General features: G+C 36.1%; 2 protein-coding genes and 2 pseudogenes across 3 annotated transcripts in view; all 4 read left to right on the plus strand.

Annotated features, from left to right (window-relative positions):
• The first annotated feature begins 3,354 nt into the window (after nt 1-3,354).
• LOC110682368 (probable indole-3-acetic acid-amido synthetase GH3.1) lies at nt 3,355-7,029 on the plus strand. Of its 2 annotated transcripts, none has more exons than XM_021858702.1 (4): nt 3,355-4,259; nt 4,678-4,779; nt 5,339-6,112; nt 6,222-7,029. In XM_021858702.1, exons 1-4 carry the CDS (start codon nt 3,976-3,978, stop codon nt 6,787-6,789), a joined length of 1,728 nt encoding a protein of 575 aa, XP_021714394.1. In that variant the 5' UTR covers nt 3,355-3,975; the 3' UTR covers nt 6,790-7,029. The 2 variants fall into 2 exon arrangements, with proteins under 2 accessions (XP_021714394.1, XP_021714393.1); XM_021858701.1 differs by having other exon boundaries at nt 3,976-4,259; nt 5,324-6,112.
• A 1,181-nt stretch (nt 7,030-8,210) lies between these two features.
• LOC110682369 lies at nt 8,211-11,426 on the plus strand (annotated as a pseudogene).
• Nucleotides 11,427-12,704: 1,278 nt separating this feature from the next.
• LOC110682370 lies at nt 12,705-15,936 on the plus strand (annotated as a pseudogene).
• A 2,216-nt stretch (nt 15,937-18,152) lies between these two features.
• The window catches only part of LOC110682373 (RNA-binding protein MEX3B-like), a 9,911-nt gene continuing 2,065 nt past the window's right edge, over nt 18,153-25,998 (plus strand). Inside the window, exons 1-2 of the mRNA XM_021858704.1 lie at nt 18,153-18,492; nt 19,726-19,793. The gene's annotated coding sequence lies outside the window, so the exon portion shown is untranslated. The remainder of the gene's footprint in view (nt 18,493-19,725; nt 19,794-25,998) is intronic.

Below are 25,998 nucleotides of genomic sequence, written 5' to 3' on the forward strand. Positions count from 1 at the left end.
GGTCTGGGTTTTTATTATTTACGGTGACGGTGGTGGATGGGGTGGGGTAAGGTTTGGGTCTGGGTTTTTTTATTTACGGTGGGTGGTGGGGTGGGGTGGGTTACGGTAATTATGGTGGGTGCGGGGGTGGTGTTAGGGTGGGTCTGGGTTGACGTTGGTGGGGTGGGGGTGGGTTACGGTAACGGTGGTGGGTGGGGGGTAGTGTTAGGGTGGGTCTGGGGTGACGGCGGGGGTGGTGTTAGGGTGGGTTACAGTGGTGGGTGGGTGGAGGGTTGTTGGATTGGGTGGGTGGCCAAATTTTTTCATTTTTTTATTTAATTTATAACTCCTAATTTAGTTATACAAGAATATAATTTTAAATTTATAATAGCAAAAAAATTTAATTTAAATCAGTAATTATATGTAAAAAAAATTGTATATTTAAATTACATTAAACATCAAATATATTTCGTGGAATTCTAACAAATTGTTAAAGGCTGTAAATAGTTCAATTTGAATGGAACGGGTTGTAAACGGTTCGGTTTAAATAGTTTGTAATCGGATCGGTTTAAACGGGTTGCGGTTTGAAAATAGTTCGGTTTAAACGGTTTAATGGGTTATAACAGTTCGGTTTAAACGGTTAGCGGGTTGTAAATGGTTCGATTTAAACGGTTTTTTCCTACGGTTTAAACGGTTTCGGTTTATAAACGGTTCGGTTTAAACAATTAGCGGGTTAACATTAATCGGTTCAAACGGCTTCGGTTTATAAACGGTTTGGTTTGTTATTGGTTTACGGTTCGTAACGGGTTAACATTAATTGGTTTGGTTCGGTTTCGGTTTGACATTATACGGTTCAGTTCGGTTTTCGGTTTAAAATTAGCGGGTTATAAACGGTTCGGTCCGTGATGGTTCGGTTCGGTAACGGACGGTTTCACGGTTCGGTTTGAAAAATCCCACCGCTAGCTACATGCAATTACATGCAACTTTGCTTTGCCCTTATCTATCAGTCACTCCCAAAAAAAAAAAGGTAGAAATAATTTAATTTACATGTCTTTTTGTTTGGTATGGGAGTCGCCTTGGCACAAAATAGATCATACACCTGCTTAATTATTTACCTATAGTTCTACATGCAAATGTGCAAAGTGCAATAGGTTTTATAAAAGCATATAAAGTATCACCTAATAATTAATATTTAATAACAAGATAAAAACACAATAAGTTCCATACATTTTAGTATTTTACCCAGATGTATGTAGAGCTACATACAAGTGATACAACCACGGCTACCACGCTTTCTATCAATTGGCATGCAAACCAATAAGAAGGTTATAGACGATATTCGATTTTATTTATAATACATTTGAATTAAGGTTTTAATCAACTAGCTAGACTATGGAGTAATTGACAAGCATTAGTAAACATTTACGATATTGAAAATTCTATAGTGGTCGTTTGCAATATGACTATTATAGTATTTTAATGATTATATAGTTCATACTTAACTTATTTTTATCCACGTAATTAATTATATTACTCTATTTTTGCTATAAAATATTATTATCAACATTTTTTTAATTTATCAAATTTTTAGTTTTATTTACGTAATTTTTACAGTTAATATATAGTTTCTCGAAAAATATTTATTTTATGGTAAATTAAAATTTTCAAAAATTATATTTGCATTGTAGAAATTATAATACTAATTGTGTCCAATTTATAGTGTGAAAAAATAAATCGCTCATATTATTTATCATTAAAATAATAAGGTAGTCATATTTCAAACGACCGTTGTAGAAACATCCTAATAATTTTTAATTAGATTATAGATAAGTTTTAAATTTTATTTGTCAAATATGACTAGTTTTCATTTGTATTATTGATGTGGAAGAGAATTACTTGTAATTTTGTGTTAATATTGTTCAATAAAGATTATATGTGACGTATTTAACAAATAAATGGAATTATTATAAACAAATCTTTCCAATAGTGAGTTTGTTCTAATGGTTAATTATATATGTAACTTTTTTTTACCACCGATAAGCATTTATGTAACTAAGTTGAGTTAATCTAAATTTTACTTAAATAACACTAGTTGATGAATCGTTGTTATTGCAATGCTATTATTGATAAGTGTTACTTTATCTCTTAAATAATATTATGAGCTTCTAAATAATGACATACAACGTGAAATAACAATAAAACATGATCGTTTAAAGAATTTATAATAAATGCATATTTAATTCGTCGAATGAGATTAAACATATAATCTGTATGTAAATAGAAGATGACAAATTTAAAAGGCTTTTTTTACACATTTATAGGGTTACAATGAGAAACCTAATCATATTAGGTAACATAAGATATGTAAAGAATCAAAGATAATCTTATACAAAATATATCCTAAACCTAAGATAAGAATATTCTATGGATATTCTCTATCAAAAAATACTTGTTGTACATACATTTTAATTAATTTTAATTAATTATGTAACAATAAAATCACAAATGGATAGCTTTGTAGTGTATTTACCTAAAATGGCGAACGACTCACGTAAGAATAGAAAAGTCACAACTCAAAACAAAGGGTTGTAATGTACAAAATACACAAAGAGCTCGAGGTAGCAAAATGGTACCAATACAATGCCTGTCTTTTGTGCCGTTTCCGCCGGCAGGCCATCGTTGTCGTTGGTCAGCAGCCTCTTCTGAGGTTTCCCCAACTCTTATCCTTTGAAAGCTTCGTGGTCCGTTCAACTCGAATGCCCGACAAAATCAACTGACTTGACCCCTTCAACGGTCCCACATGTCCCCTTAACCTTAGGCCTAGTGGGCCCTTATGTCCCCCTCTTAGCCCTACAATCTTTGCATAAAATAATATGGAGAAACAAAGATATTCATCATCTCTTCGAGAATATTATCACGGATATCGAAAAAAAACAAAAGTGTTGTAAATTTTAGTAGTACACTCAATGCATAAGGTCAAGGATTTGAATTTTGGAATTTATAGAAGATTCTTATCTAGACAATTAACAATTACTTAATCATGCATGCTACACAAATAGTACCATTAAACATAAAATAATAAGGTTTTGGATCTATATAAATTCAGTCAATGAAAAAAAATTAAACATTGGATAATGACTAATGATCTTTGGTTGTTAAATTTCAAACGTAGTAGTTTTTGTTGATGCTGTAAAATTAGTAAGACTTTGAAATTTTACACGTTGAATTTTCTAAGATGTATAGTAAACATTACATTAGTCAATACTCATACAATTAAAGCCAAAATTAACTTTTCTTAAGTTGCATAATCACATCTTAAAAGTCAGATAAACATTTACAAACAAGCCCAAAATATAATTAAGTTGTCCAAAAGACAACAACACACAAAAATGACAAAAATTGGAATTTTAAAAATATAATCAAAATCTATAATTACAGTTTTATTTAATAATTTTGCTAGTACGGAGTTATTTTATTTGAAGGACGGCTAGAATAGCTTAACAAAAAAAAATGATTTAAACATGCAGGAAAAAAAAAAACAATCAATATCATATCATTTGGGCTTATTGGAGTCCAAAATCTCCATTGTCTACTATTATGACAACTATTATTATGATTAATTGATTATATATCTAATATCAACGACCAATCAAAAAAATTAAAAATGGATGTCACTGTAATTAAAAATGGAATTAGTACATACGTATTTTAGTCAAGAGTCACAATTCACAAGTAACAAGTTTACTTGTCCCTCTTCCTTGTGGCAACTTTTTACGTCTACCATGACGTCTTTTATCCTACGTTGTAGCTTTTTTGCCCTATATAAACTCCTTTGCTCTTTTCATTCTATCATACTCACTTCAACCAATATTCACAAAAACTTCCCAATTTACTTGGCTAAAAAAAAAACTCAGCTTTCTGCAATATTTTTGTTACATTAAATTTGTTTTATTAAATTTGTTTTTTCTTACAACATTATCTTTACGACGATAAACAATGGCGAGAAGAGAGAAAGATTTGGCTGCGTTGCAATTCATTGAGGAGGTGACGAGCCAATGTGAGGAGGTGCAAAGGGAGGTTTTGGCTCATATTTTGAGCCGAAACGCCGACACCGAGTACTTGAAACGTTATGGGATGAAAGGGTGTGTTGATATTGAGACTTTTAAGAATAAGGTTCCAGTGGTGACGTACGAGGATATTCAGCCTGATATCCAACGTATTGCTAATGGGGATTTTTCTCCTATTCTTTGCGCCCAACCAATCACCGAATTTCTTACTAGGTAACAAACATTCTTTAATTGATTTAATAACACATATTCGAAAATTTTTACTACTAGTATAGAAATTTTTACGCGTATTTTCTAAAATGATTGTCTAATAAAAGTTCACTAACAAAAAAGAAAGACAAATTTAATTTTGAGTACGTTACATACATACAGAAGAGTATGATATTTTGATACACTCATGCTCATTAATGTAATGTAAAGTCAAAATATGTGGTGATTTGACTTTCAATACCTTTATTGAACGTAGTCAATGATTAAGAACAGATAAATTCTGGTCGAAATTGACCAACTTAAATGAAATAACCTACGACAGAAGAAAAAAAAAGTGTATTAATATAATTACCAAGTATTTGATGTTTAATCATCCAAATAATTACTCCGTAATTAGAGATTAATTGGGTGATTATTGCAGCTCTGGAACTTCAGCAGGAGAGAGAAAATTGATGCCAACAACTGCTGAGGAGATGGATAGGAGGCAACTGCTTTACAGCCTTCTCATGCCTGTTATGAACCAGTAAGTCCTTTTAATTTCCTCCACTACTCAAATATGGACAAATTTATTCATTCACTTAAATAATAATTTTGATTATATATACTACTACACAACTTTATTAAAAAATCATACATTTACTACTAATAGAAATTTGCTATTTCAATATATTGCATTAATTAAAGAACACGCCTCTGAAATTAGCTAAAAATATATCCTTTGTTCTTTAAACTTTTTTATCTTGTGTTTTACGAAAAGAGACTACAGATAAATGCTATTTTACACCATACTTGAGATATAGAACTACGCTTTTTTCTTTGTTGTTTGCTTTTGTTTTTCCTTATCAATAATATTTGGTATTTACATACATATATAGTTAGATAAGACGTGATATGTCCAATAAAATTACACACAAATGTATACTTTTATAATGTATACGTCCTTTAATTTGTCTACAACTATTGTATTAAAAATCAATATTCATTCATTCATTCAGCCTTTTATAATTTATATAATACAAATTAAATGCAAAACTGACCATAATTATTTGATTAATTTGTATCAACAGATACATGCCAGGTCTAGACAAAGGAAAAGGCCTCTACTTCTTATTCATCAAGTCCGAAACAAAAACTCCAGGAGGCCTAGTGGCTCGTCCAGTTCTCACAAGCTACTACAAAAGTAGCCACTTCAAGAACCGGCCTTACGATCCTTACAACGTCTATACTAGTCCTAACGAGGCGATACTTTGCCCCGACTCTTTCCAGTCCATGTACACCCAAATGTTATGTGGCCTATACGAGCGCCACGAGGTGCTCCGTGTGGGAGCAGTGTTTGCCTCCGGCCTCCTCCGAGCCATCCGTTTCCTCCAAGTCCACTTCCACGACCTTTGCCACGATATAGCCAATGGAACCCTTAGCTCAATGATCACTAACTCGGGCCTGCGGGCTTGCATGAGTAAGATCATGAGGCCCGACCCGGAACTTGCGGAGTTCATTATCCATGCATGTGAGGGTGAGAATTGGGAAGGGATAATAAAGAGGATTTGGCCTAATACAAAGTACTTGGAAGTGATTGTGACGGGTGCCATGGCCCAATATATACCTACATTGGATTATTATAGTGGTGGCCTACCTAAGGCATGTACTATGTATGCTTCCTCGGAGTGTTTCTTTGGACTTAACTTGAACCCAATGTGTGCCCCCTCAGAGGTTTCCTACACTATATTACCTAATATGGCGTATTTCGAGTTCATCCCACTCGACGACAACTCGGGCTCTCAGCTTGTAAACTTGGCCGATGTGGAGGTCGGAAAGGAGTATGAGCTTGTAGTCACCACACACTCAGGATTGTACAGGTAATTGATAATAAAACTATTGTTTGCTTAGTTAGTTTATTTAGTAGATTTTACTACTTGCAAAGTTCTAATTAGTATTTCTAATTTTCAATTTCTACCTTATGTATAGGTACCAAGTTGGGGATGTGCTATACGTGACAGGGTTCTACAACTCAGCACCGCAATTCAAGTTTGTTAGGAGGAAGAACGTTCTACTCAGTATCGATTCGGATAAAACCGACGAGTCAGAGTTGCAAAGCGCGATTGAAAGCGCTTCAGCTTTGCTCAAACCCTTCAACACAAGCGTTGTTGAGTACACAAGCTATGCGGACACCAAGTCTATACCAGGACATTATGTCCTTTATTGGGAGCTTTTAACAAAAGATCCTACAAATGGGCCGGATCATGAGGTATTGGGCCAGTGTTGTCTAGCCATTGAGGAGGCCCTTAACTCGGTTTACCGACAATGTCGGGTTTCGGACCGTTCAATTGGGCCACTTGAGATCCGAGTGGTGAAGAATGGAACATTTGAGGAGTTGATGGACTATGCAATATCAAGAGGAGCATCTATTAACCAGTACAAAGCACCTAGATGTGTTAATGTTAAGCCCATTATTGAGTTACTGGACTCCAGAGTAGTTTCAGCCCATTTCAGCCCTTCTATGCCTCATTGGAGCCCACAAAGAGGTCCCGTTTAAGCCCATTAAAATGTATCTGTTAGTTTGTTAGCGGACACTGGGCTATAGATAGCAGTATTGTAGCACGTTGTTTGACTTGTACCCGGTGACAGGTGTACATTGTGTTTAATTATCTGTTTTTACAGAAAATAAATTACTCTGTTGTTAATTTTCTTTCATTTTCAGTGATGTATCACTCAGAATTCCAAAATGTCGTTATCTTAACATATTGCTTGGTACTACTGTTTTAGCGCTATTCAATTATTATGTGCCTAAATACTAATATATCTACTGATTTAGTTCTTACAGAATATAATGAGAAATTATACAAGTTAATATTCTATATAAAAAAAATGTTAATATAAGGGTATAAAATCATTTTCGTTAGTGATTTATGGACAAGATTGTAAATTCAGCAACATTAGAGCTTCATGGTTGAAGGCTTGAACACTACTATACAGGGGCGTATCTATGTAGGTGCATGGTGAGTCACGTGACTCACCAGCCAAAAAAAAATAATTGTTTTTTAAAAAAAAAATTATCAAAGAGACCGCCTATTATAAATAGGTGGTCTCTTTGCTGCTATTGTTCGTCACACTCCTTTCTTTTTTCATTAAAAAGACCTGTTATATTTAATAACAAGTCTTTTAAGTTATCTCACTATTTTTTTTTTGAACTCCGTATAATTTTTTTTAATAATTCTTGTTTCTATTTATACTATATTTTCGCAACCAATTTTAATATTTTCCTACAAAGCTTATGAATTAAGTAAAAAATATAAAGTTAATTTAATGTACTAATTTTATAGTACTATTTGTTTGTAACATGTTAATTATTTGGAGTACATACTTTCGACTTGATTGAATTTTTAAGTACTATTGTAGTATGGATTTTTATGTCCTATTTCTGGATTGAAATCATTTTGGTGATATATATATATATATAAAATAAGTTTTGGATTGAAACAAGTGAACAATTATTGATGGTGACTCACCAGTTCAAAAATCCTAGATCCGGCACTGCTACTATATTTCTTGTTTATAAACAAAAACAAAAATATTTTGACAGATCATGACATGAAGGCATGCCCAAGTCCAAAACTACAAGTACTTTTTATTCCGTTGCTGTTTAGAGACTAGAGAGAGAGCTCATACTAATACTCCATCACTTTGACTTTTGTACTATTCAGTATTCACATATTATATAATGTATCATTTGATTAGTAGTTTTATAATACAATTTTGTTATAATTTTTACTAATAGAAAATTAAAAATATTAATGGTTAAAGTTACATCTCGTCAAATGTTCCGATCAAACTAATGCATTAAAAAAAAAGGAGTTAAATACGTGTCACATGGCAATTTTTTTAAAATTTATTTATTTATTTATTTATTTATTATTATTATTATTATTATTATTATTATTATTATTATTATTATTATCTTACACCATTGACAACTTATTATTAGTGGTATCTGGTATGCATTTGTTAATGCATTTAAAAAGAAAAAAAAAATACGAGTAATAAGATGCCAATCTGCACATCACAATGAGAAAATGACCCCGCAACAAAGTGATTTCCTAATAAAGTAGTAGCACACTCAATGCAAAAGGTGAATTAACAATCATGAAAGAAAAATGCATGGTTTATAGATTAACTTCAAACGTGTACCACGACCTTCTTTTGCCTACTTTGCCCCGTTCATATTACTTCCAAAGTATCTGCAATATAATATCCTCTTTCCAATCTCCCATTTTCAACCAAAACAACAACAACAGCTTCTAAATTAATTAAGCTACTATCACAAACTTACAACATTTTTACAACGATCGACGATGGCGAGGAAAGACAAATATGTGGCTGCGTTGGAATTCATTGAGGGGGTGACGAGCAAGTGTGAAGAGGAGCAAAGGAAGGTTTTGGCTCATATTTTGAGCCAAAACGCCGACACCGAGTACTTGAAACGACATGGGATGAAGGGGTGTGTCGACGTTGAGACATTCAAGAAGAAGATTCCGGTGGTAACTTACGAAGATATTCAACCTGATATTCAACGAATTGCTAATGGGAATTTCTCGCCTATTCTTTGTGTCCAACCAATCATTGAATTTCTTACTAGGTAATTTCATCTTTGACAAAGCTATAATTACTGAGGATGCCCCAATTTCTTATGGTGAGAAACTAATTTTGTTTCTCACATGGCATTTTCGTAAATAAATCTACAACTTAATTTAACTTTATTTAATTGTGGGGCCACAATGATGAAATAGTTGTTGATTTATTCACGAAAATGTCTTGTTTCTCACCATGAGAAACAAGAAATTTCCCATAATTACTTTCTCTTCTATACTTAATTTCATCTTTGACAAAGCTATAATTACTTTCTTCCCTATACTTTTATGTTGTATCAACAAATTTAATCGGAATTTGATCGTTTTGACCCACTATTACAACATTTATAATTGCACCACACCACCTTTTCCGCAATGACCCACCCAACCCAAAACCACCCCTACTTACTAGCCTATGACAAAGCTATAATTACTCGCACTCAAAACTTAAACTAATTAACTTATTTGGTTATTATTGTAGTTCGGGAACTTCAGCAGGAAAGGGAAAACTAATACCAATGACTTCTGAAGAGATTGAAAGGAGGTTGCTGTTTTCAAGCTTTTGCACACCTATTATGAACCAGTAAGTTGATATTCTTAATTAATAGCGTTTTAGGTAGCGATTAACCATAATAATATGACAAAGTCGAAATACTAGCTAGCTAGAAAATTCATTAGCCCTAGCGACTTCTAGAATGCAAATTCACAACATACACTTTTTTTTTGAAACAATTCACAACATACACTAATATATATATTTATTTATTTATTTGGTTAAATTTGTATAACAGATATATGCCAGGCCTAGACAAAGGAAAAGGCATGTACTTCCAATTCATCAAAGCAGAAACAAAAACTCCAGGAGGTCTTGTGGCTCATCCACTTCTCACTTGCTACTACAAAAGTAGCTACTTTAGAAACCGGCCTTATGATCTTTATAACGTTAAAACTAGCCCTTATGAGGCGGTACTTTGCCTCGACTCTTTCCAGTCCATGTACACCCAAATGTTATGTGGCCTTTATGACCGTCATGAGGTCCTCCATATAGGAGCCGTCTTTGCTTCTGGCCTCCTCCGGGCCATCCGTTTCCTCCAAAATCACTTCCACAACCTTTGCCACGATATCAAAACTGGCACTCTAAGCTCAACTATCACTGATTCGGACCTACGAGCCTGCATGAGTAAGATCATGAGGCCTGACCCCCAGCTTGCGGAATTTATTATCCATACATGTGAAGGTAAGAATTGGGAAGGGATAATAAAAAAGATTTGGCCCAATACAAAATACTTAGAAGTGATTGTGACGGGTACAATGGCTCAATATATACCTACATTGGACTATTATAGTGGTGAGTTACCTAAGGTATGTATTATGTACGGTTCCTCGGAGTGTTACTTTGGACTCAACTTAAACCCAATGTGTGCCCCCTCGGAAGTTTCCTACACTATAATGCCTAATATGGCATATTTTGAGTTCATCCCACTTGGGGACAGCTCGGCCACTCAACTGGTAAACCTGGCTGATGTAGAAGTCGGAAAGGAGTATGAGGTTGTAGTCACCACCCATTCAGGATTGTACAGGTAATTGATTTTAGTACTTCTGATTAATAATGTAAATAAAAATCTTTTGAGTTATTTATCTGCTAATTATTTCAAGTTACTTGTACAGGTACCAAGTTGGGGATGTGCTACAAGTGACGGGGTTCTATAACTCAACCTCACAATTCAAGTTCATTAGGAGGAAACCTTCTCCCCTGTCTTCGTACCCGACTGGTGGATTTGAAATTGCTGGTATGCTTCGATCATCCAATTCGTATTGCCTCGGATAAGACGGATGAATCAGAGTTGTTAAATGCGATAGAGAGTGCATCAGCTTTGCTCAAACCTTTTAACACAAGAGTTGTTGAGTACACAAGCTATGCAGATACCAAAACTATACCGGGACATTACGTCATTTATTGGGAGCTTTTAACTAATGAGACCACTATTGGGCTGGATCATGAGGTATTGGGCCAATGCTGTTTAGCCATTGAGGAGGCCCTTAACTCGGTATATCGACAATGTCGGGTTGCTGACCGATCAGTTGGTCCGCTTGAGATTCGAGTAGTGAAGAATGGAACATTTGAGAAGTTGATGGACTATGCAATATCAAGAGGAGCATCTATCAACCAGTAGTGCCTAGGTGTGTGAATGTCATGCCTATTGTGGAGTTGCTGGACTCTAATGCAGTAACGGCCCAATTTAGCCCTTCTATGCCCCATTGGAGCCCATAAAAATGTAACGGTTGGTTTGTTAGCGGACATTCGGCTATTAATAGCTGCATAGCACCACGTTGTTTGACTTGTATGAGTTGTACACGGTGGCCGGTAGTACATTGTGTTTAATTATCTGTTTTTTCAAAAATAAATTGTATTTTTTTTTTAATTTCATTTTCAGTCGTGATAAAGAATTCCAAGAATATTTAGCATGATGGTTTTGAGAATTACAATCATTAGAATCCAATCTTTTTAAAATAAATAAATAAATAAACATTTATTCGATTTACTCGTGAATTGTTGATAAATTCCCAATTTAATATTAAAAAGGGAAGTACTATTAAAATAAAATAAAAAACTAAAAAAAAAATATATTAAATGCTTATATGTAACCCTTAGGGTAGCATATAGCATTACCAAAAAAAACAAAAAAGTGAATAAATTAATTTAAAACATGGTTTTGAAAGTAGAAAATTCTTATACTTCCTCTTTCTCAAAGTACTTACAATACTTTCCCTAAGAAAGTACTTGCAATATTATGAATTTTACATTGGCCAATTCTGCAATTCACAAATTATTCATTACTAGTAACCTTTTTGAGAGAAAAAGGAAATAAATAATTAAACTTAATTGTAATTGTTAAGATTATATTATATATATATATATATATATATATATATATATATATATATATATATATATATATATATATATATATTCCATAAATTTAACAAAGTATTTGTTATGAACTAGCAACTAATTCCCTACACGGTGTAGTATCATGAAATTTTATCATACACATATACTTTTCTATATTGATTGTATGTTTATATCTCATATTTGTTATATGAACTAGCAACTTATTCCCTGCCTTGTGTAATATCATGAAATTTTATCATACGTATACTTTTCGATATTGATTATATCTCATATCGTTAATAGCTTGATTATCCAATTGAACTTGTAGCTAATTAATTAGAATCTTCTTACCACTTTGCTAACACCAAACCGTATTAGCACAACTCTAACCTCTGCTTTGAACGAGTTACATGAAGGTCATGAACTAAGATTTAAAGAATATGCATACTAAACTTACCTATGCAGTCCCTGAATATTTGTCTTTGTTAGTTGTTATGAGTTTTATCTTTCAGGTTGTTACATACATTTATTAAGAATTAAGATAGGTTTTTATTAGAGTAGAATTATATTTAAGCTATGATATCTTTGTAGATTTTATTAGCTTATGTATACATACATAGTCGATGTTAGTAGTAAATTATTCATTATTGGAGATTTGAAGATAAAATAAAATATAGTTTATTTAGAATTATCGTTTAGTTGAGGAGACAAGCATTTATTATGCATTAATAGATTAAGACAAGTAAATCCTATTTGAGTATTGATCGGGGAAAGATTAATATGGAGTAGTCTTCATATCTTTGTGTTACTTGCAAATCAAACTGAACAACCACCACATTACACAGTGTTAAGCCTTTCAAAACTTCACGCAAGAAATGTATTAAAAGTCCTCTTTATTTTCAAATATTACTTCCTTGTTTATGGATAACTCATCAATTCCCTAAAAAAAAAAGGGTATAAGTTTATAAACTTGATCAATAACAAGTTAAGTAGTTTAATTTATTGTGATCCTAGAAAAACTTTATATCAATTGATGTGCTGTCTTGACTTGAGAAACATCATCATAAAAAGCGAATGGAGTTTTACTTAAAAATTAGTTAGGTTATCCATAAATTGTTAAATGATTGGTCATGATACTCATGGATGTTAAAATTATCAATTATGTCTTATCAACGTGTATCATGACATTGTTTTGCCTAGCGTATTCTGCGTGGCCTAGCTGGCTTTATAAACTTCTCTTTCCAGTCTCCCATTTGCAACCCAAACAACAACAAGAGCTTCCATAACATTGATACTACAGACAATGGCAGCGAGGATAGAAAAAGACACGGCGGTGTTGGAATTCATTGAGGAGGTGACGAGCAAGTGTGAGGAGGAGCAAAGGAAGGTTTTGGCTCATATTTTGAGCCAAAACGCCAACACCGAGTACTTGAAACGACATGGGATGAAGGGGTGTGTTGATGTTAAGACATTTAAGAGCAATGTTCCAGTGGTGACATACGAGGATATTCAACCTGATATCCAACGTATTGTTAATGGGGATTTCTCCCCTATTCTTTGTGCCCAACCAATCACTGAATTTTTCACTAGGTAATTCTTTTTTCTTTTTTTTTTTTTTGAAGGGGGGAGATTTCACTAGGTAATTCTCTTATAATTGTTTTCTATTTACTCTGTGTTTACATATGAAGTACGGAGTAACTTAAACAGTTCTCATTGCTTGGATTTGTTAATTTTTATTTTACATTTTTAACAACTTTACAAGTGCACTATTAGTCTATCATCTTTAACTTTATTTATTTTTGGCACACACATTTTACAATATTTTCCTTCTCACACCATATTGTTTATAATTTTCAGTAATTTTATTTTTTTTACTCTTTCCATTTATTAAATGCATCGCTTGGATTTTACACTATTAATATTAGGGTAATGTTATATGTAGCCCTAAGGGCTATATATAAGCATTAAATATACTGTTGAAAATTGTATAAAATTAGGAATTCATAATTAAAAACACGCGTAAATCAGTGTTATTAGTGTTTATATTTTGATGATTTCTTGACTTTTAACAATCTTCAAGTGTAAATTTAATGCTTATATGTAGCCCTAAGGGCTAGTATAACATTTTCCTTAATATCACTATATCTTTGACTTAATTTTTTTACTAATACATAATAAATACTTGGTTATTACTGTAGCTCGGGTACTTCAGCAGGAGAGAAAAAACTGATACCAATGACTTCTGAGGAGATGGAACGTCGGTTGTTGTATTCCAGCATGTTCATGCAATCATGCCTATTATGAATCAGTAAGTTGGTAACCTTTATTGTTCAGCAGGAACCGTAAAAATTATGATTACGTCAAAATACAAGCTTAGATGAAATAAAATAAAATAAAATTTAAAAAAAAAAAAAAAAAAACGGTACACCAACTTCATTATGTAAACTTTGTATATAAAAAAACTTTTGATCATATATAGTTATTTATTTGGTTGAATTTGCATTAACAGATTTATGTCAGATCTTGACAAAGGAAAAGTCCTTTACTTCAAATTCATTAGGCCGGAAACAAAAACTCCAGGAGGTCTATTGGTTCAATCAGTTCTCACAAGCTACTACAAAAACAACTACCTTAAGAACCAACATTATGATGACCCTTATAACATTAATACTAGCCCTCATGAGGCGATAGTTTGCCTCGACTATTTCCAGTCTATGTACACACAAATGTTATGTGGGCTATACAATCGCCACGAGGTGCTCCGCATAGGAGCCGCCTTTGCATCCGGCCTCCTCCGGGCCATCCGCTTCCTCCAAGTCCACTTTACTGACCTTTGTCACGACATCAACACTGGAACCCTAAGCTCGATAATCACTAACTTGGGCATACGGACTTGTATGAGTAAAATCATGAGGCCTGACCCGGAACTTGCGGAATTCATTGTCCATGCATGTAAGGATGATAATTGGGAAGGGATAATTAAAAGGATTTGGCCAAATACAAAGTACTTAGACGTGATTGTGACGGGTTCCATGGCTCAACATATACCTACATTGGATTACTATAGTGGTGGCCTACATAAGGTTAGTAATAGGTACATTTCCTCGGAGTGTTTCTTTGGACCTAACTTAAACCCAATGTGTGCCCCCTTGGAAGTGTCCTATACTATATTGCCTAACACATCATTTTTTGAGTTTATCCCACTTGATAACGCGGCTAATCAAATCGTCGACTTGGCTGACGTGGAGGTCGGAAAGGAGTATGAGATTGTAGTCACCACACAAGCAGGATTGTATAGGTATTTGTTGGTATTGATACTGTTGGATAGTATAATGATAATGGTAGTCTTTTCAGGATGTTATTTTTATTTTTTTGGCAACATATTGTTTATAATTTCTATACCTACTACTTTTGAAATTATAGGTACAAAGTTGGGGACGTGCTATACGTGACAGGGTTCCACAACTCAACTCCACAATTAAGGTTTATTAGGAGGAAGAATGTTCTACTTAGTATCGACATGGATAAGACAGATGAATTCGAGTTGCAAAATGCAGTTGAGAGTGCATCAACTTTGCTTAAACCCTTCAATACAAGAGTTGTTGACTACACAAGTTATGCAGACACCAAAACTATACCGGGACATTATGTCATTTATTGGGAGCTTTTAACTAATGACACCTCGAGTGGGTTAGATCATGAGGTGTTGGGTCAATGCGCTCTAGCAATAGAGCAAGCCCTTAACTCGGTATACCGACAGATTCGCGCTGATGATCGGTCAATTGGGGCACTTGAGATACGAGTAGTGAAGAAGGGAACATTTGAGAAGTTGATGGACTATGCAATATCAAGAGGAGCATCTATTGACCAGTATAAAGTACCTAGGTGTGTGAATGTCATGCCTATTGTGAAGTTGTTGGACTCCAATGTAGTTATGGCTCAATTTAGCCCTTCTATGCCCCACTGGAGCCCATAAAACAATCCCTTTAAGCCCATTGAAATTATGATGTTAGTGGACTGGGCTATCGGTTGCACGCGTTGTGTGACTTGTACCCAAGTTGAAAGCTGAAATACTCACTAAACACTATAAATTTCTTTGTAATTGGTTTCTTTGTACTTTTAGATAAATTTATTAGATGAATCTTGAAATAATTGAAAAATCAAAACAAATACATTTATTGAGTAATGAAATTAAAACATTTATATTGTTTGTTGTATGCATAATACATATAGCCAAAAACCTCACAATAGGATATTGGGCTAGAAGTGTCTATTGTCGATACAGTGGCTTAAATTGTCATTTACTTTCATGCATGTTTTAATTTTTGCTTAATCTTGGAGATTTGTGCTTAAAGATGTCCAGTTATCTTTTTGATTGGTAGGCCCAAAAAATGATCAATGAGAAGTTTTATCCAATTAAATGCGCTTAGAAAGCCCAAGATTCAAATATACCCAGCTTGGAATTTGTTTATTTATAATGCAGTCCATTAAAATTGTTAAAATATGCCTTAAATCAATTTGATGCATTTTAACAAATTTGATGAATCAATTTGCTCTATACAAACAATCCAACATATTATTTGTTACTTCATATTTCATATGTGTTGGACTAATTGATTTTGATGATGACACAACCGCACTTACTTACAAACTAATAAGTGCTTGATTGTTTAAGTGTGTACTCAGTTACAAAGACTAGGAGAATGAAGTGTCTTGTAAAAATACCATGAGGAACAAGAAGGCCAGAAGCAGAGCTATCCAAATAGAAGAGTTCCCTCACAGGAACTGGCGCTTCAGAAATGAAGACTAGAGAAGAGATGGTTCCCTCAGGGAACAGAAGCTTCAGAGAAGAAGCCTCATCAAGAGAAGAGAAGTTCCTCCCAAGGAACAGAAGCCTCGAAATAGAAGCCTCATCAGAGAACATGAAGAATAAAATATATTTTATATTCTAGGATTTATGTAAGTATAAGAGATTAATTGGCACTCGAAAAATATGTGTGGAATTGGTCTAAAAGATAAAATATGTGCATGCTAGTTTTTAGGAAAACTGTTATCATTTAAACGTTTATCTTTTTCTCAAATTAAAAAGATTTTATTTTATTCCTTTTTCTGATTTTTGGAAAATATCTTTAACAAAATAAAATCTCCCATGTTTTCCAAAACTTGCGGCCTACTCTCCCATATTCTTTTTCAGTCATGATTTTGCACATTGAGGAGTTCATGGTTCCTTAATTCAAGGGACATGATCTTCTTAGTGGGTATGAGTAGTGGCGTGATGGATTTGCTGCACAAAGAGGTTTTTCCAATGCGTTTATTGCTCTATAAATAGTCATTGAAATCTGATGGAAAAACTCACCCTTGCTCACATAAGTTTTCAAGCTTCAAATTGAGTCAACTGTCAATTCCACACAAGTTCATTAGAGTGCTCTTAATGTTCTTATACTAGAGTTTGTTTACTTTTCGAGTTGTAATTTGGGGAATGGGGAAGTTCGAGTGAACGTTTGTGTATGAGAAAGAGAAGTGAGAAAGAGAAGAGAAAGAGAAGAGAGAACATAGAAGTGAGAACAGAGAAAGAGTAGAGAAGAGTAACAAGTTGGGTGACTTGTTCCTCAGGGTCTCAAGTTCGTAGAGGAACTTGAGTTTGAGTCGTTAACTTGTAATAGGATCATTTGCCCTATTATAGTGAAGATTCTTTTCCCAAAATCCCAAGTGGTCGTGGTTTTTCTCCTTGTTAGGGCCAAGGAGTTTTCCACGTAAAATCTCTCTTGCATTCTTTAGTTCCTTTAGTTAATCTTTCAGTTCCTTTAGCTAACTTAATTTTAATTCCGCAAAAAGTTTGGCTAATCTCTCATACTACAATTCAACCCCCCCTTCTTGTAGTATTCTTTAAAACAACAATATGTTTGAGCTATGATTTATAAATTGGTCTTATTTTCGAAGCCTCTTTCATCTTTGTTTTGGGAGTATTGTGCCTAATCTTATTTGTGTGAGAAATAAAAATTCCACTCATTTGCAATTGCTAGTAAAAATGTTGCTTACACAGTGAATTACATAAACACGGATTTTAATTTTACTATTTAAAATGTATTTCATTAGTCTTTCTTGTATTCGTCACAATATTTTTTAAGGTAAATTTAACCAAGTCCGACACTCTGACTAATTAACATTTCTCTTTAACTTACAAATTGTACAATTCCGAGCTCACCCACAATGATTGTTTTTTTTTTTTTTTTTTTTTTTTTGACAGACACAATGATTGTATTATTGTATGTACTAGTAATCTCGTATTATAGTATATGTATAATTGTATTACAGCAACATATAATGTTTTGTAGTGTCGGTATAACAACAAGAATTGGATTGCAAAAGGTGGGACCAAGGTTGCCCTGGATAAGGAGGCTCCAATTATAAGAAGCCATGTGCAAATGCAACCTACCATTCTTATGAAATACAAAATCAAATCAATTTCTTCTCTTAATAATTATTCTCTTAATCGCCCGCCATAATGCCTTGATAACATACTTGAAATTATATTAACTACCAGTCTTACCCACTTCAACTATCTTTCTTCTACACCTTTCTCTCTCTTTCCTTTTTTTTTTCTTCTTCTCTCAAATCTTCGTAAATTTATTGTTGCGAAAATTAATTATAAACGATTAGTAATGGATTAATTTTAAGACGCTAATCTTGAGATGATTCCCCTCATCTTTTGTTTAAGGTATGTATTTTTTTTTTTTTAAATTTGATTCTTTCTAGTTAATCCACTTTCCTTTGTTATATTTCTTTTGTTGTAGTGATTTTTATTTGATAATGTGACTTTACATGACCTAATTGTTCGTATCGATTATTTCATCAGTTATGTAAGTATTTGTTTGGGTGATATAAATGTATAGATACTAGAGATTTATAGGTAGCAAAAACATGTGTGAATTGTAAGTGTTTAGTTGATAAGAAAACATTTAAATTTCAGATGAAGTTTAAAGTAAGACCGCGAGATAAGTGGAAGTTCTACTACCCAAGTTCAATCAAACAATTTTATTGCACTTTTTAAGGGAAACAAACCTATTTATTACGGAGTAGTATGCAATATATTGCGTTATACCAATCAAACAATAAAAATAACATTTGTATATATATTGGATAGCAGAGTTAGATTGAAATCGTGAAATACAATATGTAAGGTAGAAAGTGAATGACGTAAAGTAAATTGTTATCCTAATAGAGCATAGTTAATGGGCCCTAAATACTCCGTAATGATGTTTGCTTGACGTTGAAGACAGGAGCTGAAAATAAAAGCAAGATTTTATACTAAAAGAAAAGAAAAGTAAAAAATGGAAAATAAGCATTTTTTTAGGCAATTAAGGAAATATAAGCAACTGTATCAAATACATAATACTCCGTACTAATTGCTTATATTTCAATTCCTAAAAGAAATGTTCATATTTCTATTTTTTGGGCCTTAAAAATCTGGCAAGATGGCAAAAATTGAGCGATTTCCTCATATGATACTTTATTGTTTTCAATACGCGTACATGTGTACATCACTTTCAAAAATATTTCTCTGCTTATCTTCCATGTTTAAATTGGTTCACAAATTTAAATCAGTTGAGTTAGTAACTTTGTGTAGTTGTTCTCAATGAAAATTTCAAATCTCTTACTCTATCAAGGCATTTATCCATAAGTTTAACGTGTTATGATGAAGAGCTGCACAAGCTAAGGTCAATCAGTAATTTTGATTTTTTCATTTTAAGTTGTAAACTTTTAACTTTTACAGTAATATGTTTAGAGAAATTCAAGGTACTCCGTACTTAAATTTATTACTCCATAGGTACTAGTACCTTGAGCAGGGCACGCATTTATTACTTGTAGAAAATAATTATGGAGTACGTGTTTTATATTTATGATTTAACTGTAATTTTTATGATTGTCTTTTTCATATGCATGTTTCCAGGACAATCCTTGGACTGTGACATTAATACGAAGCAAACACAAGAAGTTATGTTGGACTGTTCTATTGAGGTAAGCACTCTTTGGCAATATGCTCGCCTCATATACGGAGTACATATTAAGGTTTTAATTTGGGCGTGTCCATCAATAAAATATCTGAGAGATTTTTCTATACAATTCATCTTAAAGATTTTTCACATACTTATTAACGATTACACCATGTGAGTGATGTGACTATGAAGTATGAACCCTACACAAAAAATTAGAGAATTTAGGAAATTTAATTAAATAAAAAAGAACTAAAGAATTTTAAAACTTAATTTATCTACAACGTCATGAATATCAAAAACTTTTTATATATCCGATGTACATGTACAATAATATTATTGTACATCGAGATAACTTTTTATTGAACTTATCAATTAAGGTAACTTTTAGACTTTTTTGATAAACTTTTATCAATATAGCATAAATAACTTTTATTTCACAAACCACAATTTTTTTTGTTTTTTAAAAATTCTTTCTCTCTATTCTCTTTCTCTCTCCTCTTTTTTTCTTCTTCAAACCAGAACCTTCATCTCATTTTCTCAGAGAACGTAACACAAATTTCGCAATCGTCATCAATAGTCGTCTTCATGGTTTGTTTGTCGATGGTTCGTTTGTCGGAAATAGTGGTTTCACTAGGAGGGTAGTGGTGGTTTGGTGACTCCGTCGTCGGAAAACAAGTTCAAAGTTTTTAAGGCCAAATTCAGCCATGAAAACTCTAGATCTAGAATTTTCATGGTCAAATTTGGCCTTTTTAGCCATATTTGAATTGATATTCGAAACCATTGTTAAAATTTTAAGGTATTTGTTTGATTTGTTTTTTTTTTAATGGTTTGGTTGGATCGGAGTTTATTTGTGGGTTAGGGGCTAGTGGCAAGGCGTTTAGGTTAGTATTGGTTTGTTGGTGGTGGTTGTTGGTGGTAGTTTTTTGTTGGTGGTGGGTAAGGGGTTACTAGATCCGTTTAGGGGTTACTAGGTGGTTCGGTTAGGGGTTACTAGGTCGGGGTCAGGGGTTACTTGGGGTTACTAGGTAGGGGGTTACTAGGTCGGTTAGGGGTTACTTCGGGTTACTAGGTCGGCGACCAGGGGTTACTTGGGGTTACTAGGTCGGTTAGGGGTTACTACGGGTTACTAAGTCGGTTAGGGGTTACTAGGTCGATTAGGGGTTACTTGGGGTTACTAGGTCGGTTAGGGGTTACCAAGTCGGTTAGGGTTACTTGGGGTTACTAGGTCGGGAGTTACCAGGTCGGTTACGGGTTACTTGGGGTTACTAGGTCAGTCAGGGGTTACTTGGTCAAGGGTTACTAAGTCAGTTAGGGGTTACTTTTGTCTTGGGGTTACTTTGTCTGGGGGTTACTTTGTCATTTGCTAATTTGACAACCTGCCGCATGGTGCGGCCAGCCGCACCAGAAACCCACTGCTTTTATTTATATCAGGGTAAATTTCATTCATTACAAGGTACATACTCCGTAACTTTTAATCATTTTAAGATAACTTTATATTAGATGTACAATATTTTTTTTTGCATTAGAATCTTTTACATGTTTGTCCATGAATATACAACGATTGCATAGGATATTTTTTGTATTTCATCTCTTATTTTTCTCCTTTTTTAAAAAAAATAAAAAAATAAATTCTTTTTTCTTTATTTATTTATTCATTTATTTTCATCTTTCATTGGAACCCATCTTCATTTATGTTACCGTATCCAAATTAAAGTATTTATATTCATCTGACCATGTCAGACTGGAGGGGGGTAATAACTTTGATAACTTTAAGGCAAAAATCTTATGGTTTGTTTAGTACGGACTATCCTCATCAGTTTGTGTTTCGGGTGAAAACAATGGGACCTTGCCGAAGGTCCGCTGAAACGGAGAACACTAGATTCGGTCCAAGTTATGTTGGGCCGAAGGTTTCCTGCACAGTAAACACACGTAAACTAGCCTCGGGGGTGTTGCCGAGGAAGGCCCCTCCGATGCTAAAGTCAGTACAATGTGTAGAAAGAGAACACTATGCAAGAGAATTAGTTGCTTGAGGCTTTTCTTGAGTATATGAGAATATATGAGAATGTATGGGAATCTATGAGAATATGTGAATGAATGTGTATCTCTGAGAATATGTGAATGAATGTGAATCTCCCTTAAAAATGTAATATTGATGGCTTTTATACCTCTTCATACATGGAGAAGTTGGGCCTTAGCCCAATTGGCTTGCTGAGAGGGCTGATATTTGACTTTAGCACAATTGGAGAGTTGAACCTTGACCTTGGGCTTTTAATTGGATCATTTAATGCCTAGGCCCAATTGGACTAAATTGGACCCAAACAACTTGCCCCCCAGACCCGATTTGGAAGGATGACGGGTCGGGTTTGATATAATCAGAAAAGGAGGGAAGTGAATGATTTAATTAATCCAAATATTTGAATTTAAACCGTAATTAATGAGATAACAACGGTTAAGGCGGATGATTGTGGAAGTTGGACGGATAATGGGCAGTTTAATCACAAGGTCGTGTGTTTAACGGTTACTTAGTGGGGTATTTAAGAGAAATTGAAACGCGGACTCCCCGTATTCCCATTTCTGGAGATATAATCAGAGGCGCGTCATTTCTCCTCACTTATTCACCAACACAAACCCAGAATTCTCGAGAGAACCCAAGAACCCGCATCAAAACTTCGCAAATTCCCCGAGCATTAAGCTTAGAAACTGAGACTTGCCACTACGAACTCGTAAATCGGCAACTTTCGCTTCAGATTAAGGTAAATTCCTTTGATTTCAGTTTATTTTTCTTCGAATTCGAACTCCTTCCCTTTTTTTTGACTTTTTTCTTCGAAATAATCAATGGCAAGAGGAGTTAGAGGTAGAGCCCGTGCTCCAAGAAGAGCAAGGCCAATTCCCGATCCTAGGAACAGGATTGGGACCTGGAATGGACGAAGGCCAGAGTCTGACCCTGCCGAAGGGATTAGGGCGACCCCAATTTCCTCGGCTCCTCCTCAGAGAACGGAGGGGCCGAGCGCTTCTGGACGGGACGATGAAGTTCCCGCTGTCCTTTGGGATATCCTCCCCGGGTTTTCAGAGTGGGAGAATGCCGAAGTAGCTTCGGCCATGATAAAGAACCGCCCCTACTCATGGTGGGTGGAGAATGCCGAACAATATCGGTTTGCCGAGCAAATTGAGTTGCATTACGGCATTTTTGAAGCTAATGGGTATTGGTGCCGAATGCCCGTGGCATCCGATAGAATCCATCGTCCGCCCCCGGGGTACGTGGGGGTGTACACAAGACAGCTTCAGTATGGGCTGAGGTTCCCTTTGGACGTATTCGTCCGAGACTTGCTGATCCATTACAATATCTCCCTATGTCAGCTAACTCCCACCAGCATCCGAAGGGTGATGACATACTTATGGGTCTGCAAGTTCTTCAAGTATGTGCCGAACCTGCACTGCTTCAAAAAGCTTCATCGGCTAGTGCCAAATATTCAAAGTGGGCACGGAAGTCATGGTTCTGGGTGGTACCGAATTGAGTCTCGGCCCCAGTACCTAACCATGTGGCCGAACGACTCTTCAGACAAGGACTGGAGAGGTCAATGGATTTGGGTTAGGGCACCCACGGACCCGGGCCACCCTTGCGTCTTCAGCGCTCCCCGGTACCTTGCTGAGCCTGATCCCGACATGGGAAGTCTAGGTCCCCCCGCAGATAACGGGCCGGATCCAAACCTTGATCAACAAAATATCTTCGGCAAGCTGCCGAACTGGGGGGGCAGCGGCCGAATGCAGCATATCCCGGAGACTTGGCTCCCCGATACGCATTATGTTTTCCAAGAGAACATGCTAGCAGCTGTTGGCCTCAGCCGAAAGTTTAAGGATGGTAAGCTTCTTCGGCTGGGGACGAGGCTTTTTAATTATCTCTTTTTCTCCTCACTTCGCTTTTTTATGCTGTGCCAACCTAACTGAACTGACCTTTCCCCTTTTCTTTTTCAGAACGGGACGAGACCAATGTTGGCATTAACTACGCTCGTCTTGGCGTCAACCGAGAACGAGTTGTAACTGATCGGGCCCCGTCTATCACTGAACCGAGGCATAGGAAAGTTCATCTAGACTCTTCCCACTTCCAAATTGAGGTTGTTGCTCTGTATCAGAGGCAGAAGCCTTGGTGGAAGAAGAGAGACCCCTGGTTTCAGCTGCTGGACGAAGAAGCTGAAGCTGCCCGTACAGCCGAAGAGGTTGCACGGGTTCTCAAAGCTTGCGAAGGAGGAGAAGGGTCCTCCAGAGCTGCTGAAGAAGAAGCTGCAGCTAGGGCAGCTGAAGAAGACGAGGCTTTGCTGAAGACCTCGGTGAGCTTTCAGACTTAACTTTGTCTTTCTTTTTTTTTTTTTTTTTTTTTTTGTACTCATATTCTTCCTCCCCCCTGTCTGTTACAGTCTGAAGAGAGTAACAGACACAGAGAAGGGAAAGCCCCTGTTCGTCCCGAAGACCAAATACAAGAAGAGTCTTCAGACTCAGACATGGACGAGCAACCCCTTCAGAAAAGGCGCCGAAGAATGGCCATCATCGGCCCTCATGACTTTCAGCGGAGGCCGATGACCATCGGCGTTGAAATAAGGGAACCCGAGGAAGGCAATGGATCGCCGAGGGTTCCCCGGCCACCACCCCAATCACCTCAAAAGACCCCTTTGCCACCTCCTGAGATGGAGGTGGATCAGAGAACTCCCAAATCTAAGGGAGGGGTCCAAGAAGAAGTTCAGGAGAGTGCTGCTGAGCACAAAAATAAGGATGCCGTGATGCCCAGTGCTGAGGGTTTCACGGCAGACATTGCAAGAGAGGTTAAGGCTTTCGTCCTCACCCCTGAAGAAGAAAAGGTCATAGTAATTGACTCTTCTGAGAAGGATGATGCTGAACCATCCAAAGCTAAAGAAGCTCCGTCATCATCCTTTCCTTCCTTCCAGACTCTGCAATCTGGAGAAATGGGTTTCTCGGCCCCCCGAATTCCAATCCCAGATCACATCTGGGACCTCATATGGGGTCAGAACCGAGAAGGTGCTGCAGCCTACTTCGGCGATTTTGCTGGCATGTCCGAAGTAGATAGGGAAAGAATCTGGTCGCTGAAGGCCACTGCTGGGATGGGCGAATCCAGCAGATCAGTTCCTGACCCAGCCAGGTCTAACCAACTGTTGATGATGCAGGTGATTTTCCTTACATTTATTTGCTTTAAAATTCAGCTCTATTTTTATATTATTTTTTTTAACTTGTGCTCCCGTTTTCAGTTCGTGCACAATCAGACTCTCACTGTAGAGCTGATAGATACCCTACAAGATAGGGTAGACGCTGCCGAGCACGACAAGAAGGTAGCTGAAGAGGAATTAAAGCTTGCTAAGCTGAAGCAAGCAACAACTGAAGAGAAGCAGCAGAAGGGTGAGGAATATGAGAAAAAAGCTGCTGAAGCCCTCAAAACCTTCTGCGACGCTATGGAGAAGGAAGTTTTTCCCCCACTGATGGAAAGGACGTCTCCAAATTCAAGGCTGCCATTGAGAGCCGAATCCAGGAAGGGGCTGCTGCACAAGCTGAAGTGCAGCAACGGCTAGAAGCTCTTGAAGCCAGCAGAATGGCTGCTGAAGAGCTGCTCCAGGCCAGGGACGTCCAACTCTCAGAGGCTGCTGCTGCTGCTGAAGCTCAGAGAGCTAAGTTCCAAGAGGCTGAGGATCTGCTGATGGCCAAAAAAGAAGAAATGGCCCAGGCTCAGACAGAGGCTTACCAAGTTCAGCAGGAGCTGAATGAGCTGAAAGGTTCCTCCTCCAAGCTCGCCGATGAGCTGAAGAAATCCAAGGAAGACTTGGAGGAGACCCAGAAGAAGTTGGCTGATGCTGAGGCTCTACTCAAAGTTCGTGTCTATACCCAGGAAGAATATGAAATGGGTTTCAGAAACGGGTTCAGAGTATGCCGAAGAGTCTGCCTTCATGCTGAGCCGAAGCTGGACTGGTCCAAATGTGCTGAATGGGTCCAGAATCCCGAAGACCCTCATATGAAGTATGCAACTCCAGTCGAAGCTGAAATTCTTAAGGCTGAGGAAGCCGAAGAAGAAGCTGAGAGAATGGAGTTGGAGGCTGAACAGAGGGAAAGGGAGGCTCGGCAGAGTGCAAAGCCTGCTTCTTCTGCTGCTGGGGTTGAGGCCACCATGGGGCTCAACAATGCTGATCAGTCTGATCCTGGGGCTGAAGCATAGGAACTCGGGCAGTCGT

This window comes from Chenopodium quinoa, unplaced genomic scaffold, assembly GCF_001683475.1.
Source record: "Chenopodium quinoa cultivar QQ74 unplaced genomic scaffold, ASM168347v1, whole genome shotgun sequence".
NCBI classification, from domain to species: Eukaryota; Viridiplantae; Streptophyta; class Magnoliopsida; order Caryophyllales; family Amaranthaceae; genus Chenopodium; species Chenopodium quinoa.